Genomic DNA, 20,552 nt, shown 5'->3' with positions numbered 1-20,552 from the left:
GGCACCAAGACCTCCTAAAGAGTCAATGTTTGTGATCACAGTGCCATGCTGTAAAATTCCAAGTGGAGGCTCTCGGCTTAAGCTGTGACGACTAGGAACCCTGCAGAGAAGTCTAGGGTTTGAGCCCAGGGATTTAATGCTGATGACAGCCCAGCCATGTATCACCACTTGCTCATCAGAAGGACTTTCCTTTGGTCCCTGTTGTCCATGGTGAAGGGCAGCATGTTGGTTGCTCCGGCTTCTCCTCCATCCCTGGAGGCAGGGCCTCATCCATCCACCTGACTGGAACCACTGTCTCAGCTGGAGTCCCTGAGGAGATGCCACACACAACTCTCAGAAGAAAAGTATTCTGACCTTGCTGCTGAATGTGTGCCAGGTCCTGGGGCTGTCCACCTACTACCCCCAGCCTGCCTTCATCAGAGGCTCCATGATCCCACTCGGTGAGAGGACCCCCTCCCCATTTACAGGCAGAGGAGAAAGGGACTCTGGAGTCATCACCTGGATTCCAAGTATTGGGTGGTGGTATTGCTGCATCTTGCCACTGGTGGACATAGGGTCCTGCCTGCCTGTCACGATAAAAGGCCAGGACTATTCCTGCTACTCACAGGCCATCTCATCAGGGACTGCAAGATGATGCCCCTACAGGGCTGGGACTGATGTCTCTGCCCCCTTTCCCCCCGTACCCCTCGCTGAGCCTGGCCACCACCAGTGAACTGTCTTGACATCATGGAAACTGGGCAGCGTCCCCCCACACGTTTTCCTCCCGCCCCCCCTGCGCCCCTGGGAGGACTCTGGCAGTGCCGTGCTGACCACCACGCCGTGCGCCCACCTTTTTTGCCAACCCAACCCCCCACCAATTGCACAGCGCCTAGCAGGGAGGGCTCATTCTGATTGGACCGGCGGTTGACTAGATACAGTACACAGTGAGGTGCGATTGGCTGAACTGAAGATCCCAGGTGTGAGATGGTACCTGGAACATTTGTCATATTCCTAGTTATTTTCTTCTTTATTTTCTTCTTCTTTTTATTTAATATTTTATTTTAATTATTTTCTTTTTCTTTATTTTTCTGATTTCTTTATTGGATTTATTTATTTGGTTCATGTTTTTCCTGTTTTAATTAAGACCTCTTTTTTTTTTTTTTTTTTTTTTTTTTCCTCTCACTAACTTACCCATCGAGAGCGGCCCGGCTAGGGGTCAGGCTGGCCCTTAACGGAGACCAAGGAGACTTGGTTAGACGACACAAACGGGGCTGGGGGGTGGATGGGGAAAGGGGATTTCATCAAGAGGGTCCTGCCCTACCCTTTAGAAGGGTGGTAGGTCTTAGTTTTTCCAGAAATAAGCACTGAAATCTCAAAATGCTCTAATCCCCTTTTCTCTCTCTTCCTCTTTTTGCTCTGTCCATAGTCTTTTTCCCACTGTTTGGGGTAGAAATTTGCTCCAAAGCAGGTTTGGGAGTTTCTAGTCCTTGGCAGAGCCCCTAAGCCTTAAGCCCCGGTTGAAAGGAACCAGGAAGGCTCTGCTAGAGCTCTGTACAGTGGTTAGAAAGTCTGAGGCTCCCTGGGGACAATCTGCCCATCATAAAAACCTTTCTGTACCAAAGGCACCTTTAAATTCTTTCTGCTGGCAGTTGACCAGGGAGCCTCATCTCCAGTGGGTCTGGTGCTGCCCTGTAGGGGTGCGGACAGTCTTAACAGTCTGCTGTCCAAGTGACTCACTGCCAGTGTCAGTGGGTGTCAGGCTGGACAGTTATTCCAAAGGTGGTTTTCCTTGTTTCCTCATGTTTTCTGAGAGGACTAGATGACCCAGTTCTGGGCATACCTTATTGGGCTTGGTGTCCTCTTGACCCCTAGAGACCATGGAAGAGGGCATGACCAATGCCTTTAAAGGGCTGGGAGGCTCCTCAATTCCTCTTCCAGCTTATTTCTGGTTAAGCTAATACACAGGTGTGGTATGGACTAGATGACTTTTCCCTGCTGTGATGTTTGATTTTTTTTTTTTCTCTAACTTGCATTGATTCTGCTTCGTTTTTGCCGTTTGCCGCTTCTGTTTTGGTCTCTGTCTGTCTCTGTGTCTTTCTCTCTCTGTGTCTTTGGAGCCTATGCTAAGACTGCCCCATCTAACCTCCTTCCCCCCTCTCTGTGGGGTGTGTCTCTTTCTCTTTTTTTTTCCCCCTTTTCTTCTCTATACAGAGCTCGCTGCCCAAATCATTCAAGAGGAAGATCTCCGTTGTCTGTAAGTCTAGCCCCAAATCCCTGATAAAGGTCAAAAGTAACCATAAAAATGAGTTTATAGAGAAATCGGTTCCCATTCTTTCTCCATGGCATTCTTGGGTCACCTCTTCCCATCCCACTCCCTGTACCCAGCAGATTTCCATCTTGGCCATTTTGTAATTCAAAACTTCAGACAATCCCTGTCATTTTTCCTAGGTCACATTTCTTTCTTAACTAATGAGACACACTGCAAGGTGTCTCACCATTTCCTGTTTAGCCCTACATGCATTTCCTTGTCCCGGTATCTGAACCCTCAGAACCAGGAGTAGGTTTGAGGGATTCCCATATAATGCTTATCAGTTTATGTTTTCTTCTGAGAGAGAGTCTTAAGAGTGCTCACACCTCAAACAGTAACATTTTTAACATTTTCCCACCAAGAAGTTCTAAATCCATAAAAGCGTAATAAATCTTTGTAACTTAAATATGAGATCGTAGTGTGAAAATGAATGCGAAGCATGATTAGATATGTCACAGTCTTACCTTTACTTAGATATTGGTATCACATAGCCGTGTTTTCTTGTATTCATATGTCCTTCTCAGTCTGCCTTCTCCAGTATGTTAGCTGTTTTTGCCACTAAAAGTTTAAACTTCACACCACCCTAGTTACCCATCCCTCATTGCCTTTAGAGATTAGTAGTTTTTATCTGTCAGGAAGTAGCTCCAGTCCTTTTATTGTTCACTCTGAAGCAATGTTTCCCAGTCCCCAAATAAAATTTCCTTAAGTTAACCTTTTACTGAAATTCCAGTCGAAGGCTATCTGTATGTGTTATGGTGTGAACCAGCAGAGGACCTGAGACCATCTAACTGTTGGGTCCTGTTTCTTGGGGACAGCAGCTACCAAGGGGGTGCCAGCTGGAAACAGTGACACAGAGGGGGGCCAGCCTGGTCGGAAGCGGCGTTGGGGAGCCAGCACAGCCACCACACAGAAGAAGCCCTCCATCAGTATCACCACTGAATCACTCAAGGTGAGGTGGGAGGAGCCGGGGAAGGGAGGACGAGACACTTTGAGGTGGGAGTAGACACGGGCCCAGTGTAACGGGGTGGGGGGTATCTGTGTCCCAGAGCCTCATCCCCGACATCAAACCCCTGGCGGGGCAGGAGGCTATTGTGGATCTTCATGCTGATGACTCCCGAATCTCTGAGGATGAGACAGAGCGTAATGGTGACGATGGGACACATGACAAGGGGCTGAAAATATGCCGGACTGTCACCCAGGTAAGGCTTCTGCACCCCAGTGTCGGGAGGGGGCAGTGGACTCAGAGCAAGCAACTAAGGTGGAGTCTTAGAAGGGAAATCTGCCCTCTGTGCAGAGGGTTGGGTTAATTGCCCTTTTGGATCAACAGACTACCAAATCTAACCTGTTGTCTGTAATAAAGTCATATTGGAACAAGGCTATGCCAACCAATTTATTCTTATCTCTCTGGCTGCTTAAGTGCTAGAACATCAGCGTTGAATAGTTGCAACAGAAACTGTATTACTCACAAGGCCTAAAAATATTATCTTGCCATATACAGAAAAAATTTGCCCATTCCTGTCTTAGTTTTCCTCATGACAGTTGAACCATTAATAATCCCAGGATCTGGTGGAAGAGAACTTAATCTTTCTCCTAGTTGAGAGAGCATGCTAGGTTAAACGTACCACCCCTCTTAGGAACAAGAGGCTGAAAAGAATGTGCCAGTTTGGTGTTTAAGAATTCCTCCATTGTCTGATACTTACAGGTAGTACCTGCCGAAGGCCAAGAGAATGGGCAGAGGGAAGAAGAGGAAGAAGAGAAGGAGCCCGAAGCAGAACCGCCTATACCTCCCCAGGTTTCAGTAGAGGTGGCCTTGCCCCCTCCTGTGGAGCATGAAGTAAAGAAAGGTAGGTGAAGCATGCAGTTCTGAATTCCCAGAGCACTTTATTTGGACCTCTTTTAAAGCATTTAATGTTTTCTGCCTTTTATTTTAGTATTTTGCATATCTGTTTTACTTCTGCCTCCTTGTTACTAAGCTGCATGAGAGCTAGGTTAGAATCTTTCAATCTCCATAATATGGAGCTTCACTTTGCACATTATAGGTGTTCAGCACATTAGGTGGAAGAGGACTACGTGGTGGAGAATAAGAGAAAAGAAAGGCGTATCAGAGGTGAAAGAGCCAGCATTGCTCCCTGCTGAAAACCGTTTGTGTGCTCTTTTTGATAGTGACTTTAGGAGATACCTTAACTCGACGTTCCATTAGCCAGCAAAAGTCTGGAGTTTCCATTACAATTGATGACCCAGTCCGAACTGCTCAGGTGCCCTCCCCGCCCCGGGGCAAGATCAGTAACATCGTCCACATCTCCAATTTGGTGAGTCGGCGTTGTTTCCCCACAGCACATTGTTCAGTGGTTAAGAGTTTGAGCTTTGGGTTCCTGTTTCTTAGCTTCAGCTCCTAGATCTGTCAGTTATTCACTGAGCAACTGAACTTAATCTCTCACAACCAGTTTCCTCACCTGAAAAATAGGGACAAAGTATCAGCCTGTAAGGTTTGTCTGGAGGATTTGTGGAGGGCCTGGCACATAGTACCTCTGTTACCACTCTTCTCGCTTCCCATGCAAGAGAGTTCCTGACCCCTTTGCCCTCACCCAGACTTTGAAGCTGTCCTCCTGTGCCAGAGATTTGGGGAATCTGAATACTAGTTACAGTGTTGTTCTTGCTTTCTTTAAGACTCTGAAACTCCGTTTTCGCTGGCAGGTGCGTCCCTTTACTTTAGGCCAACTAAAGGAATTGTTGGGACGGACAGGAACTCTGGTGGAAGAGGCCTTCTGGATTGACAAGATCAAATCTCACTGCTTTGTAACGGTGAGGAAAGGATGCTGATCCTCTAGGTTGTGGCATAGATTTCCTTCTGTGACTAATGTGGGTGGAATTGAGGGCCCTGTGGCAAGTGGGAGGGATTGAGGCCTGTTGTGACCCTCCACCTTCTCCCTTCCTCCACCAGTACTCAACAGTAGAGGAAGCAGTTGCCACCCGCACAGCTCTACATGGGGTCAAGTGGCCCCAGTCCAACCCCAAATTCCTTTGTGCTGACTATGCTGAGCAAGAGGAGGTAAGAAACCTAGAGAAAGGAAGGAGGGGCAGGGGAGGCCATTATCTGCTAGAAACCAGCTGAGATCCTGGCCAAACCTGCAGTCATTGAGATTCCTTCTCCCTCTTCTCCCTCCCCCTTGGTTCCTTTGGTTGAACCATGGGGCTCCAAAATCTGTATGCCCTGGTACCTGGGCTCCTTCAGTGGGAGTGATATCATCTCCATCCTGACTGTCCTTGTCCCTCCTCTACCCACAGCTGGATTATCACCGGGGCCTCTTGGTGGACCGTCCCTCTGAAACTAAGACAGAGGAGCAGGGGGTACCACGGCCCCTGCACCCCCCGCCCCCACCCCCAGCCCAGCCACCACAGCATCCCCGGGCAGAACAGCGGGAGCAGGAGAGGGCGGTGCGGGAACAGTGGGCAGAGCGGGAACGGGAAATGGAGCGGCGGGAGCGAACTCGATCAGAGCGTGAATGGGATCGGGACAAAGTTCGAGAAGGGCCCCGCTCCCGATCACGGTCCCGTGACCGCCGCCGCAAGGAACGTGCGAAGTCTAAAGAAAAGAAGAGTGAGAAGAAAGGTACTTAGTGGTGGGGGCATACACACCCGTTAGCAGGGGTCCAAATGGGATGGGACACAGGGTCAGAGGCATAAAGTCTGACTTGCTTTCTTCCACTTCAGAGAAAGCTCAGGAGGAACCACCTGCCAAGCTGCTGGATGACCTTTTCCGTAAAACCAAGGCAGCTCCCTGCATCTATTGGCTCCCTCTGACTGACAGCCAGGTGAGTGCTCACCTTCCTGCTCCACTCAGAGTAGCACCCAGTCTTGCCGGCAGTCTGCAGAGAGAGTCACGTGACTAGAGGGTTGAGTAGGCCCAGGTGTTGGCTTAGGATAGTAAGGGGAGAAACTAAGCATCACAGAAAGAGGTAGTTTTAAGAACCACGTGCCAAGTATGCCACAGAGAAGCCAAACCCAAGAGGGTAAAGGTTGACACGAAGACAGGAACTGGGTTTATATAGTTGTGTCAGCCATGCCTCTTGGAAATTGATTTCTGTTAGCCAAGAAATCCATTTTCTTTTAAAAAAAAATTTTTTTTTTAACATTCATTTATTTTTGAGACAGAGAGAGAGCATGAACAGCGGAGGGGCGGAGAGAGAGGGAGACACAGAATCTGAAACAGGCTCCAGGCTCCGAGCTGTCAGCACAGAGCTTGACGCGGGGCTCAAACTCACAGACTGTGAGATCATGACCTGAGCCGAAGTCGGACGCTTAACCGACCGAGCCACCCAGGCGCCCCAAGAAATCCATTTTCTAGATTCATCCACTTCTCTGCTTTTTTATTTCTAGGACTTTTTTTTTTATTATTATTTATTTATTTTGGTCACCTGGGTGGCTCGGTTGGTTCCATGTCTGACTTGAGCTCAGGTCATGATGTCACAGTTCAAGAGTTTCAAGCCCCCACATTGGGCTCGCTGCTGTCAGCGCACAGCCCACTTTGGATCCTCTGTCCCCCTCCGCCCCCACCCCTGCCCTGCTTGTGCGCATGCTCGCTCTCTCTCTCTCTCTCTCTCTCAAAAATAAAAAAATTAAGAACATTTTTTTTTTTAATTATCTATTTAAGTGATCCCTACACCCCGTGTGGGGCTCAATCTCACAACCCCAGGATCAAGAATTGCATGCTCTTCTGACTGAACCAGCCAAGCACCACTAGGATTTTTTGCTTTTTACTTGTTTGTTTGTTTACTTGGATTTTTTGCTTTTTAAATTTAAGTTTCTTAGTGATGGGCCTTTTGGGAATTTGAGGCTGATATTACTCAACTAAACAGAAAAGTAGTTTGTTCACATCTAGGTAGCTAGGGAAATACCAGAGGCCAGGCATGACTGGTGCCACTACCTGTTGTGGGTATAAAAGGTAAAAACTTGAATTAAGACCCCAAGACAGATGTGATTGCTGACACTTCTTGCTTAACAGCAGAGCTGACAGTGACCCTGAGCTAGGAGGGCAGGGTCCAGATGCAGATAGACAAAGCGGGACTGGCATGAGCAGGGCCAAGATGCCTATTCTCTACATTTGCTGCCTGCTGCAGATTGTTCAGAAGGAGGCAGAGCGGGCTGAACGGGCCAAGGAGCGGGAGAAGCGGCGAAAGGAGCAAGAGGAGGAAGAGCAAAAGGAGCGGGAGAAGGAAGCAGAGCGGGAAAGGAACCGACAGCTGGAGCGGGAGAAGCGTCGAGAGCACAGCAGAGAGAGGGACAGGGAAAGAGAGAGGGAAAGGGAGCGTGACAGGGGTGATAGAGATCGGGATAGGGAGAGGGACCGGGAGCGAGGCAGGGAGAGGGACCGCAGAGACACCAAGCGCCACAGCAGGAGCCGGAGTCGGAGCACACCTGTGCGGGACCGGGGCGGGCGCCGCTAGCTGGGAAAACTTGAGAGGGAGAGCTGCAGGCATCAGCCACCCTGCCCTGGGGGGTTCGAGGCCACAGAGGGATAGGTACAATCTCTACCACCCTATAACCAGGGGTCTTTCACATCTTTTACCCAGTGCTGAAGTATGGCTGCCACCTGTCCCCACATACCAAATGGAGTAGTGGCCATCTTTCCCCCCCAAAGCCCCACCCCCATAACCTATCTCTTGGGAGTTCGCCCTCTTCTCCCTCTCATTTCCCATGATAAATCTGAGAGGGAAGAGCTAGGTTAGGGAGGAAGGTGGTTGGCCCAGAGGCGGGGAACAGCCAGGAGCCCCACACCTCTTTCATTTTTCCTCCATCCTGCTCACCACCTCCTTTGGGTACTCACACCCCCCTCTTGGGAACAGCCGGGGCCAGGACTGGGTCACCTATGAGCTGAATCAGCATCTCCTCCTGAGTCCCAGGGCCCCTGCAGTTCCCAGTCTCTTCTGTCCTGCAGTCCTTGCCTCTTGCCCACCGGTTCCACTTTATATCCACCTTTTCCTTTTGTTCAATTTTTATTTTTATTTTTTTTATTATTAAATGATGTGGTCTATGGAAAATAATAAAAATCTGACTTAGTTTTAACTAGTGTGTGTTACTGGCCTTCCTTGGGCAGGGCGTGGGGGAGAGCCAAATTGAGTTGAAGAGGACTGGTAGCATGGAAGCACCACTGTTTGCACTCCCTACACTTGTTCAGGAAGCCTGCTGCTTCCTGGAGCAGGGAATTCCCGCCCTCCATCTCTGCCTTGGCTGTAACCACGTCGCCACAGAGGATCTAACTCACTGGAGGGCAGAGAGGGGAAGACCCCTGCCAAGAGGAGTGTTGGTTGGAGGGTTGAGGAGGTTCCCAGTCCTTCCTGTGGTGTAGGCTTTTGGTCACCTGCTCGCCTCCTTCAAGGCGCCTCCCACGGCTGCCGCCAGGGGGCGGCAGCCACTAGCTCAATGGGAACCTGTAAAGGAGCTTCCCAAAAAGGTTCCACTCCCCACCTCCGTCCCCTCCCGCTGCTGGCGTGCCTCGGGCCCTGACCTGTTCCCTGGGCTCAGCCCGCGGTGTCCCTGGACCCTTCTGCCGGGCTTAAGCGCTGCCCCAGTCGGCCCGCTCTGGTGCTCCGCACCGGCCCCCCAAATGCCGCCGCCTTGTGGCCGGGGTTTACAGCCGCCCCGGAGGCCGCCCCGGGAGCTGGAGCCGGGCCTCTCCGCAGCGAGCTCCTAATTCCCCGCCTCACCACACGCTCGCCCTTCGCCCCGCTGCGGGCGGTGTGCGGGGGCCGCTCGGCGCTCCCGGCTTCACCCTCTTCGCCAGCCGTTGAAAGACGGCCTGGCGCCGGGGCCTGGACGTCCTCCCGCCCAAGTGGCCCGCCGGGCGCTGCGGGCCCGGCCCGGGAGGGGCGCTGCATCTGTATGCGCCCGGCGGCCCGGCAGCGCCGCCCCCGCCCCCGCCGCGCGGGCCCGGGCTGGCCGGGGAGGGTCGGAGGCTGGGCTCTCTCCCGCGCGCCGCGGAGCCGCCTCGCTCCTCCGCAGGCGGAGCCTCCTTCCCCCGCCCCCTCCGTCTCGCTCCCTTGTTCTCGCCGGGGCCGCTCAGACCTGCAGCGGAGCCGCGGCGCCCGTTCCGATACGCTCGGGGCTGCGCCCCCGGGACCCGGCGACGGGGGCGGGCGGGGACGCTCCCCGCCGGCCTGGGCCCCTCGGCACTGCCAGGTAAGGGCGCCTGCCCCGGAGCCCGGGGTCGACAACCCGCGGAGGGGCAGCAGGGGGCCCGCAGCCTGCGGGTGTCTTCAGAGCGGTGCGCTCCGCGGCTGGGAGCCCACTGCCCGCTCCCGTCTCCCGCGCTCTACCTCTTTCCCTTCTTCCCTCGCACCTACTCTCCCTCCTTTCCCCATTTTCCTCTCCCTTGATTTCTCTTCATCCTGCCTTCTCTCTGCCTGTTTGCCTCCTCCGCCTCTTCCCTCTCCCTCTTGCCCTGTCTTTCTCCATCTCCTCTTCCTCTTTGCCTTTTCCTTCCCCTACCTTTCCTTTCCTTTCTCTTTGCCTTTTCCCGCTCTCCTTTCCTTTCCCCGTCCCTTCCCTTTCGCCTCCTCTTCCCTTCCCGCTATCCTGTTTCCCACTCCTCCAGCCCTTCCCTTCTCCTCGTCCCGCCTCCCGCTCTGGTCCCCCGGCTTCCCTCCGGCTTCCCTCCGGCTTCCCTCTTCCCTCGGGGGGGCAAAGGACTGGCAGGTGTGTTTCTGCTCTGGGGAAGGAGGGGTGGCAGCCACAGCTACCTGAGGGATGCCCCCCAGGAGGAGAGGGAGGAGACAGCAGTGGGAAGGGTCCTCTCTCCAGCTCCCTTCCCGAAGCCCCTCCTGGCCACCCCCCTCTCCCAGATTGAAGTTCTCCAGGCCTGGCCTAACCCCCCATAGCTGAGGGCTGCCCCTGTCTGCCCATCACACACAGAAAGCCCCTCTGCCCCCCTCCCAACCATTCCCAAGCCTGTTACCTATGACTCCTCTCTGCCTATCACACATCCAGGCTGCCTCCTTTGATCTCTTTCCTTGTGTCTCTTGCTGCCATTCTGTCTCAGTCTGTGCCGGACAGTGCCTGAGTCTGGGTCTCACCCTCAGTAACGTTGTATCTGTACTCTCTGCTCTCCCTTCCCAGCCTCCTGGCCCTGGCCCCCAACTCTACCCCCTCTTCTTTCAGGGCTGGCCCTCCACTCTGGAGTCCCCCTTCAAGGACTTCAGCTGGCAGTATGAGCTGGGGGCAGGTTCTGGAGAGGTGGGGTTCTCCGTGAAAGAGGGACTTTCACAGGCTCGCAACCCTGTCTTCGGCTGCACTCCTTGTCATTGCTCAGCCTGACCCTAGACACCCTGACACCACACCTTCATGAGTCCCAGCCTCTGGATTTTAAGCCCTTTCTCTGGTAGTCCCCATCTCCTCCAACCCCCTGGCTGCATGCCCAACCTGGGAGAACAGGAGCCACATTTAGGGTTCTAAACCCTTCTGGCATCCCCTCTCCTGTTTTCTTCCCCAGCTTCTCGACTCAGAGTTGACTGGCCAGAGATTTATCAGCTTGTAGGGCTGGAGGTGAATACAGGCAGAGCCTGGGTGGAGAGAAGGATCAAACTGTCTGCTCTGTCTCAGTCTGGGTTCTGGGCAGTGGGATGTCTGGTTCCTTGGAGGTCTGATCTTCAGCATCTAACTTTGGTTGGGGGGTGGGGAGAGAAGGGTTTCTTTGACCCTGAACAACTACCTGTCCTACAGGTGTGGATCCATGGGGTAGCTCCAACGCATCTGCCCCTCTGCCCCGGCCAGCTCATGCCTCAGTACCCAGGGACAGTGAACAGAGCCCCGGCTGGAGCCCAAACATGTGGGGTCTGGTAAGGCTCCTCCTGGCCTGGCTGGGTGGCTGGGGCTGCATGGGGCGCCTGGCAGCCCCAGCCCAGGCCTGGGCAGGGTCCCGGGGGGGCCCAGGACCAGTACTGCTACGGAACCGAAGGAGCTGGGTGTGGAACCAGTTCTTTGTCATTGAGGAATATGCCGGTCCAGAGCCCGTCCTTATTGGTAAGGTAAGGATCAGCCCTTCCCATGTCTACCTTGACTCTTGAGGCCCTTAGGCCCTGCCCTGCAACTTCACCACTTCTACAATGACCTTGGTCCCTCAGGACTCCCAACGCTCCACCCAGTCATAGACTTAGACTCTTTAACCTTCTGTCCCTATGCTTGGAACCCGCTGCCATTTTTCCCTGACCCCTACAGCTGCACTCGGATGTGGACAGGGGCGAGGGCCGCACCAAGTACCTGCTGACCGGGGAGGGGGCAGGCACTGTATTTGTGATTGATGAGGCCACAGGCAATATCCATGTCACCAAGAGCCTGGACCGAGAGGAGAAGGCACAGTATGTGCTGCTTGCACAAGCCGTGGACCGAGCCTCAAACCGGCCTCTGGAGCCCCCTTCAGAGTTTATCATCAAGGTGCAAGACATCAACGACAATCCACCTATCTTTCCCCTCGGTCCCTACCACGCCACAGTGCCCGAGATGTCCAATGTCGGTGAGTACCCCAACTCTGACCATCCCGGGGTCCGTCTCCTAGAGCACCCTCACCTCTCCTTCCCACATTGCCGTCCCTCACCTCTCCTTCCCTCATTGCCGTCATGTCTGGGTCCCCCTCATCTGCTGTTCCTTCCCACCTGGCCCTGCCCCTGCTGAGTGGGGGTGCCGGGACACCCCACAGGGACGTCAGTGATCCAGGTGACGGCTCACGATGCTGATGACCCCAGCTACGGGAACAGCGCCAAGCTGGTGTACACCGTGCTGGATGGACTGCCTTTCTTCTCTGTCGACCCCCAGACTGGTGAGAATAGGGCTCAGGAACCTGGGGGGGCAGCCATGGGAACAGGCACCCCCTGACCCCTCGTCTCTCCCCAGGAGTGGTGCGGACCGCCATACCCAACATGGACCGGGAGACACAGGAGGAGTTCTTGGTGGTGATTCAGGCCAAGGACATGGGCGGCCACATGGGGGGGCTGTCGGGCAGCACTACAGTGACAGTCACCCTCAGCGATGTCAACGACAACCCCCCCAAGTTCCCTCAAAGTAAGGGGCCAGTGCTGCCACCTGACCCATCCTTTGACCGCCCCACCCCCTACGGCCTCTGGAGAAGTCTTCTCTCCCGCCCCTCCCTTAGCCAGCCCCCAGGAGAAGGAAGTGCTGGGGGAGGGAGGAGGGCTGGGACCCCTCTAAGAATGTTTCCTCTCCATCCACACCCAAGGCCTGTACCAGTTCTCTGTGGTGGAGACTGCTGGGCCAGGCACCCTAGTGGGCCGTCTGCGGGCCCAGGACCCAGACCTGGGGGACAACGCCCTCATGGCATACAGCATCCTGGACGGAGAGGGGTCCGAGGCCTTCAGCATCAGCACAGACTCCCAGGGTCGAGATGGGCTTCTCACCGTCCGCAAGGTTAGTCTCCTGTCTGCTAACACTTGCAGACTCACTCATGCATGCCTCCTGCCCCATGAGGCACCCCTCTAACTGGTCTACAACAGACTCGGGACCACCGTTGGAGCTTAGGGATCATGGTCATCTAGTCCTCTTTCAGATGAGGGACTGGGGCCCAGCAAGGGGGAATGACTGGCTCAGGACTTTTTATGTAGCCAGTCTGTGGTGAAGCTGGAGCCACACCTAGAGTTACGGACTAAGTCATCTGCCTCACTCTGACCACCGAGGCCACTGCCTCTCAGGTGCCCACCTCTCCTGTCAGGTGGGCTGAGCACTGGTTGCATGGAGAGGGAACATCTCTCTTATCTCCCGGGAGCTTGGGCCTGCCCTGGTTTCCACGTGCCTCAGTCACTCCCCGTCCCCTCCCCATAGCCCCTAGACTTTGAGACCCGGCGCTCCTATTCCTTCCGTGTGGAGGCCACCAACACCCTCATCGACCCAGCTTACCTGCGGCGAGGGCCCTTCAAGGACGTGGCCTCGGTACGCGTGGCTGTGCAGGATGCCCCAGAGCCCCCTGCCTTCGCCCAGGCTGCCTATCACCTGGCAGTGCCTGAGAACAAAGCTCCCGGGACGCTGGTGGGCCAGGTCTCAGCCTCTGACCTGGATTCCCCAGCCAGCCCAATCAGGTGAGCTGGGGTGTGGGCAGGGGAAGGGCCGGGACTCAGGGAAGGAGCTCAGCAGCAGGCTATTCCCACTGAGGATGGGTCCCCTTCATGGAAAAATCACACTCACCTTCTGGCTGCAGGAGCCCACTCTGCGGGACTGGGGGCCAGGGGAGGGCTGGAGGACCTGGCTAATTACCGCTCTCCAATGGCGGTGCCAGTGGCGGTGCAAGCAAATGCAATCTCTTGGGAGGAGCTTGGTGGGTGGGTGATGGCTACCACTATTGCTTCACATTTTACCAAACGCTTGACCACATTCAATTCTCACGACAGCCCCATGAAGTAGGCATGATCATCACCCGTTGTTTTAGAGACAAGGCCCCGAGAACTTAAGTTACTTGCCCAAGGTTACATCGCCAGAGTTGGGATCCAAATCTGGATTTGTCTGCCTTGAGAAGAGCCACTCTTCCCACCTCTGGGCATCCCTGTCACAGGAATGAGGGAGGTGCTGGCGTCATTGCCATTTTGTGGTTAAGTAAGGAGAGGTTGAACGATTCACCCAAGGTCACACAGCTGGTCTCAGGCAAAGCAAAGCTGAAACACAGGTCCCTGGGTCCCCAAAACAGAGCCCAAGAGTCTGACAGACAGATCATATCTACCCCTTTTCCACCTCTTCCTCTCCCAACCCCATGAAACCCAGTCCCCCTGAGTCTTAGGACAGGTGTTTAATGTTTATGACTTCCCCAAATGATTTGTTTTTTAAGGGGACCCTAATGTGAATCATGGCTCTGGGTACACGGGGCAGGCTCAGCCCAGACGAGCTCGGGCCCTCTGCCCAGAAGAGCCAAGAGTCCCAGCAAGGCAAACAGAAGGGAGGGAGGGGTAGCAGCCAGCTCCGGCCCTGCCCCAGATCAGCCCCCAGCTCCACTCCATCTTCCCCAGATACTCCATCCTCCCCCACTCGGATCCAGAGCGCTGCTTCTCTATCGAGCCTGAAGACGGCACCATCCGCACGGTGGTGCCCCTGGACCGCGAGACTCGTGTCTGGCACAACCTCACAGTGTTGGCCACAGAGCTCGGTGAGGAGCCCTGGGCCCCCAGGAGAGGGGAAAGCAGCAGCCTCCTGGCAGAGGAGCTGTCCCTGAGCAGGGGGAGTTGGGGGGGGAGGGAGGGGCAGTCACTGCCACCACTCCTCACTGTGTGCAGCGCCGGGTCCCCAGCCTGGATCATCACCACCAGGCAGGCCTTCTGGTCTCTGAGGCTGGGCTGGCCTGGGCACAGTGGGTCTGCCTGCACATTCCCCTGACTTTAAATTCACTCCCATGCCTGACTTTCCCCAACTGGGAAACAAACCTAACCTCAGATAGCTTCCAACCCCTAACAAACCCCAACCTGCACCTTGGCAGACCCTGCCCTTCCCACTGTCTGCTGCAGGCTGAAGCCAGGGTTCAGGGAAGGGCTGGGTCCCTCCTCTGGGGGCTGACTGGGGGGGGCCCCAGAAGCCCCTCTCAGGGAAGCCCCACAGAGAGCCTTCAAGGTAGAAGAGAGGGCCCAGCTCCTGCCCCTGTCAGCTACCAGTCACCAGCAGCATGGGTTGACTACCTCTGGGCAGCCATGGCCACCGGAGATAGGAAGACTTCCTTCCCCTTTGTGAACCCCCCCATCTCACCCCTGTTCACGCCCCAGGGTCTCCTACATTTTCTCTCTGTGTCCTGTCTGTGGGAGTTGTAACTGTGTGCACAGATGTTTGTACGTGTCAGTGAAGAACTATATAGTATGTGTACGTGTGAGTGTGTACTTACATGTGTGTATAATTCTGTGTGTGTGAAAATACATACACGTATTTGTGTGTATATGTAGTTGAGTATAGAATATTTGTGCATATGTGTAATTTGATGTATATGATAATAGGGTACAAGTGGCCATTTATATATATCGTTTTGCATGTGTGAGTGTTTGCGGACAGGTAATTTATTACTTATTGTGTATCAGGCACTGTTCTAAGTACCAAATGTGAATGAATTAATGTAATCACCACTACAACTTTATGTGGGAGGTATGATTAGTTCCCCATTTGAAAATAAGGAAACTCAGGCAGAGAGAAGTTAAGTAACTTCCCAAGGTCACACAGACGTTAAGTGGAAGAGCCATCAGACCCAGTCAGGCTGCAGAATCAGAGCAGTTATCTCCTCTCAGTGTAGAATTTTCTGTGTATGGGCTTATGTTTATGCCCATGTCGCTGTGTGTTACATAGAAGTGCTTGTGTATCTGTCCATGGGAATGCCCCTGCGTGTTTACATAGTGTATTTGTAGTTGCCTGTGTATACGTAGCCGTGTGAGTGTGTGTGTGTGTGTGTGCGCGCGCGCGCGTGTGTGCACGCGCATGCTCCCCTCCCTGCCTTCTCACCCTCCCACCAAATCCTGCTCTGCAACGAACCCCAATATCAAGTAGCAGGCCCCGGGTCTTGACTGCAGAGAAGGAATGGAGCCCCAAACCCTTGGCTGGGGAGCCCACTCAGCCTCCCTTGCCCAGGCTGGGACCTTAGCCCCTTCACCAGGGCTAGCCAGCTCTCTCCCCACCTGGAGAAGGACTAAAGAATGTGGGAGGCTCAACCAGGAGAGGTGAGCACCAGGGTGGGCAGGGGTACCTGTTTTCCATTCTCTCTTGGATGGCATTGGCAGTGAGGAGCAAGGCAGGGCAATGATGAAGCCACCTGATAAAGGGATGCATGAAGAAGGGGGCCTGTGTCTAGCTCTGGTACCCAGGCTGGCCTGGCTCCCCAAGGCCAGCTCTAAGTGATACTCATTGCTATACCATGGCCTCCCGGACCTCTGATGGTGTGTGTGTGTGTGTGTGTGTGTGTGTGTGTGTGCGCGCGCACGCGCGCACGTGTGTCTGTCTCTGTCCCACGCACGCTGTGTATGAAAATGCATTCTCTCGACCCGGGGGGCTGGTGACACTGTATTCACTGTATATATCCAACATCCACTTCGTGTGTGTTGTATTTGCTTTAAATGCTGAGTGTACATCGAATATATGGTATGAATGTGTTTATTTCATGACTATTGTATGTGTGCATCTTGTATGCACTTTGTGTCTACCTTTCATTCACGGTTCATGTGCCCTGCATGTGGGTTATTGTATGTATGTATTGTGGGTGCTTCCCTCCTGCCGAATGTGTGTGCTGCATTGCACATATCTTGGCTACCACGGGAATGTTGTGTGCACATTGTGTTGCTCCTTTCATTTCACAACGCTATTTCTCACTCGCATATTGCGTGCATTTCTTGTGTGTTGCACGTGCATGCTGTGTGCTGCATGTGGCATCCATGCCCGTGCACCCTGTGTGCTGTGTGTAAACTGTGGCGTGTGTGCGTGTGTGGGGTGTATGTGTTCGTGTTCTGGCTTCAGACAGCTCCGCACAGGCCTCCCGCGTGCAAGTGGCCATCCAGACCTTGGATGAGAATGACAACGCCCCCCAGCTGGCCGAGCCCTACGACACCTTTGTGTGTGATTCTGCAGCCCCTGGCCAGGTGAGATGCTGAGGCAGCAGGGTTGGGACCTCAAGACCTCCAGCTGCCCACTCCATACAAGGCCTCTCTTCTTCCTCCCAGCTGATTCAGGTCATCCGGGCTCTGGACAGAGATGAAGTTGGCAACAGTAGCCGTGTCTCCCTTCAAGGGCCTCTGGGCCCTGATGCCAACTTCACTGTCCGAGACAACCGAGGTGGGTAGCCTTCTACCACTGTGCCTGTGCCTGTCTCCCTGCTCTTCTCTTCCTCGGCCACCCCCTAGCCCAGTCAGCCTGACTCCTGACCCACATATCTGGGCCCTCCACTCAACAGAAAGTGGATGGGGATTTGCACGTTTTTGCTCTTTGCAAACCTTCCCCATCGGAAGCTGTCTCCGTGGGTCGCACCCACCCTACAGGGGAGGTGTCCCCGGAGATAGCCAACACCTTCCCTCTCCCACAGATGGCTCTGCCAGCCTGCTGCTGCCCTCTCGTCCTGCTCCGCCCCGCCAGGCACCCTATCTGGTTCCCATAGAGCTGTGGGACTGGGGACAGCCAGCTATGAGCAGCACTGCCACAGTGACTGTCAGCGTGTGCCGCTGCCGTCCTGATGGCTCTGTGGCGTCCTGCCGGCCCGAGGCGCAGCTCTCCCCTGCTGGGCTCAGCACTGGGGCCCTGCTTGCCATCATCACCTGCATGGGCACCTTGCTTGGTGAGTCAGGCCACCATGGGACATAGATGTGGGGTCCAAGGCTGCAGGGGGTATAGAGAGGAGCCAGATCCCTGGACACAGGGAAATCCACCCTAGGGCATGAAGGAAGCATCATGCCTGGATTTTCCCACTGCCTCATATGTCCAAGAGAAAAGCTCTGGCCTCATTTCCCTGACATACCCATCCACAATGACAGCAACAAGCCATAAAAACTGTTTATTGAACCCTGACTCAGGACCACGTGTGGTGCCCAGCACATCACTCATGCTATTTCCTTTCATCCTTTGAACAGCTCTAAGAGGTAAATTTCTTTTCCCTGTTTTCCACATAAACCCTCTAAAGGGTCACAGAGGTTCACAGAAGCCAAGCAACTTCCCACAGTCACACAGCTAGTAAGGGGTGAAGTCAGGACTCAAACGAGGTTTGCCAGATGTCAGACCAAGGTCTTGCCACCCCTAGGCCACACTGTCTCCTCTGTCTCCCAACCTGCCTGCGGTTCAGAACGGAACCAGGTGCCCTGTTCCGGGCCCTGCGGGCTCAGCGCCCTGTGTGCGCCTCTCCCCCAGCGCTGGTGGTGCTCTTTGTGGCCCTGCGGCGGCAAAAGCAGGAAGCGCTGATGGTGCTGGAGGAGGAGGACGTCCGCGAGAACATCATCACCTACGATGACGAGGGCGGCGGCGAAGAGGACACCGAGGCCTTCGACATCAGCGCACTGCAGAACCCCGACGGGGCGGGCCCACCGAACCCGGGCCCTCCAGCGCGCCGCGACGTGCTGCCCCGGGCCCGGGCGCCACGCCAGCCCAGGCCCCCCGGCCCCTCTGACGTGGCCCAGCTCCTGGCGCTGCGGCTCCGCGAGGCGGACGATGACCCCAGCGTGCCGCCCTACGATTCGGTGCAGGTGTACGGCTACGAGGGCCGGGGCTCCTCCTGCGGCTCCCTCAGCTCCCTGGGCTCCGGCAGCGAAGCGGGGGGCGCCTCCGGCCCCACCGAACCACTGGACGACTGGGGGCCGCTCTTCCGCACCCTGGCTGAGCTGTACGGGGCCAAGGAGCCCCCGGCCCCCTGAGAGCCGGCCCTGGCCCTGCCCGCCGCGGTGGGGCAGCCCGCGCAGGCCCTCTGAGTGAGCTCCCCCGGGGTCCAGGCAGGCGGCAGCAGCCCAGGGGCCACCAGGCCTCCTTTCCTCCCTGTGTCCCTCCTCCCAGCTTCCCCAGGGCAACCTCCTTCTTACCTCCCTCCTCCTGAGTCTGTGTGTCTCCCTCCAGGGATCTCTGTCTCTTTCTGTAACGCTCTCCTGTCTGGGTCTGGATTGTGTGGCTCCACTCTGAATCTGTTCTTTCACTGTGATTCCACTCTCTCTGTGACTCTGTTTTTGTCTCCCGGATTCTAAATCTCTCTCACACCCTCTCTCTGTCTCCCTTGCCCACATACATGCTCTGTGTCTGTCTCCTGCCCACATCTGCCTGCATTCTCTCTGGGTCCCTGTGACTGGCTTTTTGGTTTTTTCTGTTGACCGTCCCAAAAGCAAGAGAAACTTCCAGCCACTGCTGCCCACCCTCCTGCAGGGGATGTTCGGCCCCAGGTCAGTGTCCCTAGATGATGGGCCTGGGGGCACAGGGATGGCCTGAAGCCCTCCTCCACTCACCACCTCGACCCCGGGCTCTCCTGTCTTTACAGACCTGCCCGCATGGTTCCATCCATCACTCATGGCCTCATCCTGGCTCCACTGGCCTCCAGCAGAGAGAGGGTGCCAGCCCACCTCCCAGGGCGAGAGCTCCAGCACACCCCACTCCCGCCATGGCCGCCTCCCTGGAGCTCTGCCCAGCTGTTGGCCTGCCTTGGGCATCCCAGCTCTGGGCATTGTCTTGTGTGCTTCCCAGGCCCCAGGGGGAGGGGAGGGAAGGAAAGGAAAGAGGGAGGCAGCTGGGGAAGGGGAAAAAGGGAGGAAGGGGAGAGGCCTCCATCTCTAATTTCATAATAAACAAACACTTTATTTTCTAAAGCTGGAGCCCTGTTTTCAGTTCCACATGCAGGTTTCTGTGCAGAGCTTCACTGTGCCATAGGGTGGGAGGAGAGGCCTAGCCCATCCCCTCTGGCTCACTCTCCTCTCTCCTTTGGGGGGCAGTCCACTTCAAGCCCCTCTAGCCTGAGGAGGGTTTGAGTTGATTCCATTCAGGAAGTAAGCACCCCCACTCCCACTGCCAACTCCCCTGTTTCCTGTTGGTCTCAAAATGTCCAAGGGAACTAAGAGGGATTGGCCAGAGGGGAGAGTGGAAAGGAGAAGGGGGGGTGAGAGCTATTGGGAAGAATAGAGGAGAGATGAAAGGAGGGAAAGAGTGGTTTTCAAACCAGGGAAAAAATGTGGCTGGGGGGCAGCAGAGGGGGGCAAGCCAGTCCTCCTGTGGCCTGTGGTGCCCGTCAGGAGAGGGTGGCTGGGGTGAGACCGCCGGTCACATTGATTCTGGGCCCGGCCCCAACTTCAATTCTCCCTGGTCCTCATCTTACTCTCCATGGAACACAAAGGAGGAGGAAGAGGGACCAGGGAAGTGAGCTATTGAGGGGCCAACTGACCAAATCAAAGTCATTTGGGGTGGGAGCTAAGCAGAGGGCCATCATTTCTCACTGTGCACTCCCTGAGCAGACAAGGGAGTTCCTAGCTCCAGTCAGGGCTCCTGGAGATTCGAGTAGATGGGTCAGGACAGGTCCTTGTGACCCTCCTCTCCAAGTGTAGGCTGCTGGCCATCGGAGGAAACTACTCCAATGAAGATGCCTTCTCTCACTTTTTTTTTTTTTAAGTTTATTCATTTATTTTTAGAGGGAGAGAGAGCATGAGCAGGGGAGGGCAGAGGGAGAGAGAGAGAATCCCAACCAAGCTCCACGCTGTCAGCACAGAGCCCTACTCGGGGTTCAAACTACGAACTGTGAGATCATGACTTGAGTTGAAATCAAGAGTCAGACGCTTAACCGACTGAGTCACCCAGGTGCCCCTCA

The 20,552-nt window shown here is 55.1% G+C and overlaps 2 protein-coding genes across 16 annotated transcripts in view; both read left to right on the top strand.

Moving 5' to 3' along the window:
- The window catches only part of ACIN1 (apoptotic chromatin condensation inducer 1), a 33,970-nt gene extending 25,620 nt beyond the window's left edge, over positions 1 to 8,350 (top strand). For 7 of the 11 annotated variants that reach the window (XM_027065410.2, XM_027065408.2, XM_053224276.1 and 4 more), the window contains 10 exons: positions 2,191 to 2,233; positions 3,103 to 3,236; positions 3,334 to 3,486; positions 3,990 to 4,131; positions 4,451 to 4,596; positions 4,982 to 5,089; positions 5,229 to 5,336; positions 5,573 to 5,897; positions 5,999 to 6,099; positions 7,405 to 8,350. In XM_027065410.2, coding sequence (XP_026921211.1) covers positions 2,191 to 2,233; positions 3,103 to 3,236; positions 3,334 to 3,486; positions 3,990 to 4,131; positions 4,451 to 4,596; positions 4,982 to 5,089; positions 5,229 to 5,336; positions 5,573 to 5,897; positions 5,999 to 6,099; positions 7,405 to 7,731 — 1,587 coding nt within the window. In that variant the 3' untranslated portion in view covers positions 7,732 to 8,350. The remainder of the gene's footprint in view (positions 1 to 2,190; positions 2,234 to 3,102; positions 3,237 to 3,333; positions 3,487 to 3,989; positions 4,132 to 4,450; positions 4,597 to 4,981; positions 5,090 to 5,228; positions 5,337 to 5,572; positions 5,898 to 5,998; positions 6,100 to 7,404) is intronic. The other 4 variants (XM_027065409.2, XM_053224273.1, XM_053224272.1 and 1 more) reach the window with 4 other exon arrangements.
- A 417-nt stretch (positions 8,351 to 8,767) lies between these two features.
- Positions 8,768 to 19,563, top strand: CDH24 (cadherin 24). Of its 5 annotated transcripts, XM_027065414.2 has the most exons (14): positions 9,243 to 9,463; positions 10,442 to 10,516; positions 11,003 to 11,307; positions 11,498 to 11,792; positions 11,976 to 12,095; positions 12,170 to 12,337; positions 12,513 to 12,700; positions 13,112 to 13,365; positions 14,284 to 14,420; positions 16,754 to 16,875; positions 16,957 to 17,068; positions 17,316 to 17,564; positions 18,131 to 19,143; positions 19,239 to 19,563. In XM_027065414.2, the coding sequence occupies exons 3-13, from the start codon at positions 11,107 to 11,109 to the stop codon at positions 18,628 to 18,630; spliced, it is 2,346 nt and encodes a 781-aa protein (XP_026921215.1). In that variant the 5' UTR covers positions 9,243 to 9,463; positions 10,442 to 10,516; positions 11,003 to 11,106; the 3' UTR covers positions 18,631 to 19,143; positions 19,239 to 19,563. The 5 variants fall into 5 exon arrangements, with proteins under 5 accessions (XP_053080255.1, XP_026921215.1, XP_026921216.1 ...); XM_027065415.2 differs by lacking the exon at positions 10,442 to 10,516 and having other exon boundaries at positions 11,612 to 11,792; XM_027065413.2 differs by lacking the exon at positions 10,442 to 10,516 and having other exon boundaries at positions 9,244 to 9,463.
- Positions 19,564 to 20,552: the final 989 nt, after the last annotated feature.

This window comes from Acinonyx jubatus, chromosome B3 (assembly GCF_027475565.1).
Source record: "Acinonyx jubatus isolate Ajub_Pintada_27869175 chromosome B3, VMU_Ajub_asm_v1.0, whole genome shotgun sequence".
NCBI classification, from domain to species: Eukaryota; Metazoa; Chordata; class Mammalia; order Carnivora; family Felidae; genus Acinonyx; species Acinonyx jubatus.
The sequence above is the reverse complement of the archived record's forward strand: the minus strand, read 5'-3'. Positions and strand labels throughout refer to the sequence as shown.